At 44.3% G+C, this 6,025-nt stretch overlaps 1 protein-coding gene across 1 annotated transcript; it reads left to right on the top strand.

Moving 5' to 3' along the window:
* Positions 1 to 2,301: 2,301 nt before the first annotated feature.
* LOC136055606 (inositol 1,4,5-trisphosphate receptor-interacting protein-like 1) lies at positions 2,302 to 3,939 on the top strand. Its single transcript, XM_065747434.1, has one exon. The coding sequence runs from the start codon at positions 2,302 to 2,304 to the stop codon at positions 3,937 to 3,939; it is 1,638 nt and encodes a 545-aa protein (XP_065603506.1).
* Positions 3,940 to 6,025: the final 2,086 nt, after the last annotated feature.

The following is a 6,025-nucleotide window of genomic DNA, read 5'->3' as shown; positions in this document are numbered from 1 at the left end:
GGAAAACTGAATAATGTAAGTGGGGATGTAGAGAAAAGAGTGAAGCCAGGATGTGAAAAAATCCAGAAGTCCATGCTAGGATAATGCCTACCAAGATGTGTGATATCCCCCATCACTGCGTGGAAAGGTGGTTTGGCTGCTTATAAGCCTCTCTGTCCTGCTGTCAATAAATAGCTGTGAAGCTGTGATGGCAGGATAGATGCTCTCCAACCCAGAGTATATGGTAGTCCTGTGAGCAGATACTCCATTAGGTCAAGTAGCAGAATTGTGTGGAGTGGATCTAAAGAGTCTCCTCTTTCTGTGCACGAGGATATGAATGATTCCAGATGCCATGTAAAAAAAAAAAAAAAAGAAAGAAAAAAAGAAAAAAAATATAAAATCTCCTTCCTCTTGCCCCAAAATAGAAAACTACATGTACAAGTAACAATGAGGTTGAAGTTCAGGTGATTCAGAAATTCAGATGACTCAGAAAAGTGACAGAATAAAAATTGAACTATGAGGCAGGTCTTAAAGGAAATACTATTTTTTCCAAAGAACTGAATATTTATTTATTTATTTATTTTTGAGATTATTACAAGATAGACAGAGTATTCCTTAGTCATTTTGTTTTGTCTGCAGTATTTAATATGTGTGGTCCCCTACATAATTTATAGACTTGTTTTTAAAGACTATATATTTTCTCCTAGGTAAGGATGACATTTTTTTTTTCCCTGGTGCAGCTTGCTTTTCTGCTCACTGAATCCCATTCTGGTAATTTTTTTAATAAGTAACCAGGATTTTAAAGGATAGTTTGAGGGATGAGTTCTTTTGGAGTTGAAAGATGGGAGAGCTACCATCTAAAGACTTCTACTCCCCTCTATGATGGTTATATGATAGCTCAAGTCCTAAAATTTTCTCCATCACTGCTGGTTTAGAAGGCTTCACAAACATTCAATTCATCTTCATATCCACCTCATGAGTGTTTCTTTTTGCGATGCTATTCTAGGGAAAAGTTTTGTGTCATTATCAGTCTTTCAACTTTGATTATGGAGTGCATCCATCCTAGCAAAGCCTTGCCAAAAGCAATGGGTAACACTCTCTGATTATAGATCAGAAGACTGGAGGACTGACTTGGATCAATTTTTCCTTGCAGGCTATATGCTTTTCCTTCTCATCTAAGGTATCTGAAGCAGAACATGGTAAACTCTCTTTGTAATCATGGATTCCTTACTAGCTGATTGCGTGAGTACCCCATATTCACCTACCTTAAATTGGTGTAATTCCAAGTAATTCTTTAAGATGAAACAGAGATCTGGGAGTCAAGAGTATCTTTTGTTGCATATGTTACATCCACCGCAGTCACGGTGCCAGCTCCCTGTTGGCTTCCTCTCGAGGTTGCTGCAGCTGTGCAAATGGAATCCCCTTCTCTCACCTGAGATGCCAGTGGGCGACATGAGGTGCTTCCTGCAGTGCTCTGAGGACAAGCTCCATCCAGGTGCTGGATGCCTTCAGAACTGTCCGCATGGAGGCAGTTTGGGTACAGCAAAGGTTTGGGAACATCTTCCTGAGCAGCCAGGAGGCAGAGGCTGACATTACAGCCAGCACAAGGAGGCCGCAGAGCCCTTCAGGCACGTGGCCATGCATGCTTGACCTGACAGTTTGTATGTCAAATACCTGCAGCTGTGCACCCATATCCTGGTGGCCACTGCCATTTCTACGTATGCCATGGCAGTCCAGCCTCCAGGCTTGCCTGGGCCACATGAAGTGAAGAGGAGTTGTCTTGGGCCACACAGAAAATGTAGATCAGGAAAAAAACTTGTATTTTATAAATATATTATTTATTAAAAGGTAATAAACAACAACAAAAAAGATAAAACCTGCGGTATACGTGACCTCGTCTTGCGGAAACTAAAGCATCAGCTTCCGGCTCCATGGCAGTGGCCACAGTTCTTAGAGAGTTCCCAGGGGGTTCAACAGACATTGTTCAGAAAGTTTGCTCGCTCCCTGGGAGCTCAGTGCAGCCGCGTGTCACTGAACATGGGCGCTGCTGGCGCCATGACAGCAGAGAGGAACTGAGCTGGGGGGGCCAGGCGCAAGCACCGGCCTGCAAGGGTGTATTGTAGCCTGCACTGATGGCCCAGTGCTCAGGAGACCCTGTGAGCAGCTCTCTGGGCAGCCACCACCAGTGCTGGCCTCAGCCCCTGCTGCCTCCCAGCTCCCTCGCCCCGCTCCTACCTGCCCCCAGGGGCTGTGGCTCCTGGCCCATCCCTCCCAGCCACGAGCAAACTCCCACCGAGCTCCACTGACCTCCACTCTCTCCAGATGGTGGCTTTGGTATTTATCTTCACCTTGTTGGCACAGACACTGCCACTTGCTGGCAACGACTTTAATGAGCACACCTTCAGACACATGAAGCAGCATGAGTTGTATCTGCGAGAGCAGATGACAGTGCTGCTGAAGGAGGTGGAGCAGATCAATCAGAACCACAGCAGGATGGGCATGCAAGCCCTGCTCTCTGCTGTGTTGTTCTTCTGGAAGACTGTGAGTCTTTGTGTTTTTGGACTTCTGTTTTGGCCCATGTGGAAGATCAGAAAAAAGTTCTGGGAGGATCAAGACAACAGTGATGAGGTGAGCTGCAGCAGTGAGGAGGAGTGTCAAGAGGAGCAGGAGCTGGAGAAGGAGGTGGAGGAGCAGCAGGAGGAGTTGGAAGACCAAGAGGAGAAGAAGCAGCAAGAGCATACTGAGATGGAGGAGCTGGAGCAGAAGGAGGAGGCTGTTCTTTCCCTTGCAGCTGTGCCTAGCCATCAAGAACATGGTGAAATGATACTCTCTATGTTGTGTGAGCTCATCAAGTGTTCCCAGTTTGTAATAGCAAATACTTTCTATCCAGTGCCAGAGCACCCCATTGTGGTGGGCAGCACCTACGAAGGCTGGGGTCTGCCTGAGGAGGAACCCATCTTCTGCTTGCTTGTGCCCTTCAAGGCTCCCCGTGGGCACATTTTCCACTTGGATCTGGGCACCACAAGGCAGCTTCCAGTGAAGAACTCCTGTATCCATGTGGAGTGGGAATGCACGTGTGGGCAGGAGATGGGCATGCTGTGCTTCCTTCGCACCTCAGAGGATGAGCTGAGAAATCAGAGCCCCAGCCTCCTAGACACCCTCTGCACCGGCTCCTACCTAGACGTGTGGAAGACTGCCTGCTGGTTCGAGACACTGTGTATGACTTCCTGGAAATACTTGCCTGAGTCATCAGTATACAGCTTGAATGTGACGCTGCTGTTCAAGCGCTCCTGCAGGCTTCGACTGACAGATGTCTTCAGAAGAACCTTCTTGATAGAGATCATGTTAGGCGTACAGCAAGACAATACTGACATCTTTCTGAGCAGCCAGGAGACAGAGGCTCCCTATATGCCCAGCACAAGCTGGCTACAGACCTGTGCAGTGGCAGAAGCAAAGTTCTTCAGGTATATAACCGCCCGTGCTGGGGAGGACAATTTGTACCTCAGATATATGCGAGTATGTGCCTATGTCCTGGTGGGCTACAACTTTTCCCCCTATGAGCTGAAGACAGTGCTCATGAACCTCCAGACTGCCATCCCTATGGAATGCTGGAGTTGGAAGAACTTTGTGCTGCGGATGGAAGACATCTTTCACTACCTGTGCTGCTGCTTGGAGCAGAAATGTCTGGACCATTTTCTCGTAGGAAATGAGGCAGTGCCTGCGGAGTTCATCTTGCCATGGGAATTCCGAGAGTCCCGACCACCCAACCTGTTCCAGCACCTGGTGCAGGATCCGGACAGACATGAGCAGGTGCTGTATGAGATGGAAATGCTGCAAGATCGGTTCACAACCCTGCTGATCTACAGGAAACGACAGACTTCCACTTGTCCCACAGCAGAGCATATTGGACATGGAGAAGACGCTGCTCAGTATGAAGAAGGAGTTGCTGTTGAATGTTAGCATAAGGCCTTTGGTCTATTGGACACTGTCTCATTTTATTTATTAGCTTCAATTCCTATTATATTGTATTATACTGTGTTATTTTACTTTCTGATATCTTATTTAGTAAATTAGCTTTCCTCCTCAGATTGTTGCTGCTGTTTTGTTCCTAGGCCCATCTCCCTTCTCCTTTTTTCCCTTTCTCTCTTCCCCTTCCTCGGTGTGTGGGCCCGTGGGTCCCCTGCCTCAATTGTCATGGTACCGGGTCAAACTGTCCCGCAAACCAGTGACAGCAGGATAGAAGGGATATCAGTCAAACTGAAGTAGCACACTCATGCTTAATTTCAGGACTTCCTCAGTTCCCCAATCACGTTCTTACTAGATTTTGATATAAATGCTGCATCTAGAAATGGAGCAGCAAATTCACTTGGCAGAACTAATATCAGGTCACTGCAAAATATATTAGTTGTGGCCAATAAAGTTAGATTATTTTACTGGATTTACCTCAGTGTGACCCAGAACAGAATGTGATCCTGTGGGTATAGAAGTTACAATACAAAGAAATAGATCTCACCCATTTCAAGTTTTATTAGCTTCACTTTCTGTTGGGACTTTCAATTTTTGTACTTTTCATACAGTGGGGTTTGGCAGGTTGAAAGCTATACTTTTTCATTAGTCTTCATTGCATCATGAAGTTTTAGTAAAGGGTAGTTGATGTTTTAAAAAAGCCAAGAATAGACAATGCATGTAGTTGTATACAGTGAATTTACTCTTGGCTCAATTTAGCCTTTAACGTGATAAAGAATTTTATCCCAGAGCACAGTCACTCTATATAGTATAGCCAAATCAAATAATTTAAAAAGCATGAGTCAGATCTTAAAATAAATAATAATTTAAAAAATGCCATGGACTTCTAGTTAGAGAGTTTACAATAGAGTATACATTCAACTCATTCTGTTTTGCTTTTTCCTTTCTGAGCCTTTGCAAATTGTTCAGGTCATATTTTTAAGGTTTCTCTCTGCAACCATGAGAGCAAGAAAATTACCAGCTTTTTGTTTAAATTAAAGAAAAACGAGAGCTTCTAGTGTAATCACTCCACTCCAGGAGCTGGTACTTTGAAGAAAAAACCTCAAATATTACAAAAGTTATGATAAAAATTGTGAGAATTAGCAATTTGTAGCTCCTCCAAGGTGTCTGAGTTTTAGATATGCTCTTCTTACAAATAAAGAACTTCCTGAAATACACGTAAGATGCAAGGCTATACTTTTGTGGCAATACCATTAGAAATAACTTATCCAGGAAAAGACACATCGCCAACACTTCTCCACAACCACCTAAATTGGAGGCCTGGCTTGAGGAAAAAAAATTCTGATCTCAGCTGGGTCAGCAATCTGTTACCACAGCATGAACTGGGAGCAGCTCCAGGAAAGTTAGTGAAAACTTTCAACTTGATCTGTATTTCAGATCAAAAAGTATTCTGATATCTCGTGGAAACCGGAAGTGGCAAGGATACTGTCTTTTGGTTTTATGACTGTATATTATCTCTAACATGCAAGCAGATGTTTGGGGCTCTCTTCTGCTCTGGATTGCCAGGATTTAGTTCTGCAGCAATGGCACAAAGACAAAACAGGATGCAGCAGGTATCAGCAGATCAGCAGATATCCAGCAAGCCCAAAGAAGAATTCTGCTTCTTGCTACTTATAGTTCTGTACAAAGATAACATTAAATTTTGTGTGTTTCAACACAACATTAGTCAGCAGTAGGGAAGCATTTTATTGCAGAGCAACAAACAGAAGTTACACAGCTAGTTCAGAATGTGGAAGCACGCTTTTCAGAAGCTAGAGCCAGCCCTCTGGAAATTGAACATGGAAAATCAGCACAGGCTCAGGTATGGGTGCCTCTCTCACTGGGTTATAATCTAGGAAGAATGAAACAAATGAGGAACCTGGGAAATACTGTGAAGTAACCTAGGAAATGATGAATCCCCCTTGTTTCATTCCCCTGTGGATTCTAAGCAAGGCAATCAGTTCTTTCTTTGTCAGTGAAGGAAACTTCACTGTTACTTCCCTTTGTCCACTTTTCTGCACGGTGGATGCTTGTGATTGAC

The sequence above is a fragment of the Cyrtonyx montezumae genome, unplaced genomic scaffold, assembly GCF_038088225.1.
Source record: "Cyrtonyx montezumae isolate F1298 unplaced genomic scaffold, pur_monq_1.0 scaffold_10, whole genome shotgun sequence".
NCBI lineage: Eukaryota > Metazoa > Chordata > Aves > Galliformes > Odontophoridae > Cyrtonyx > Cyrtonyx montezumae.
Note: the sequence above shows the minus strand (reverse complement) of the source record. Positions and strands in the feature narration are given on the sequence as shown.

Excerpts from the sequence above, each read along its gene's own strand:
- LOC136055606 (XM_065747434.1), top strand. The coding sequence starts at position 2,302 with ATGGTGGCTTTGGTATTTATCTTCACCTTGTTGGCACAGACACTGCCA.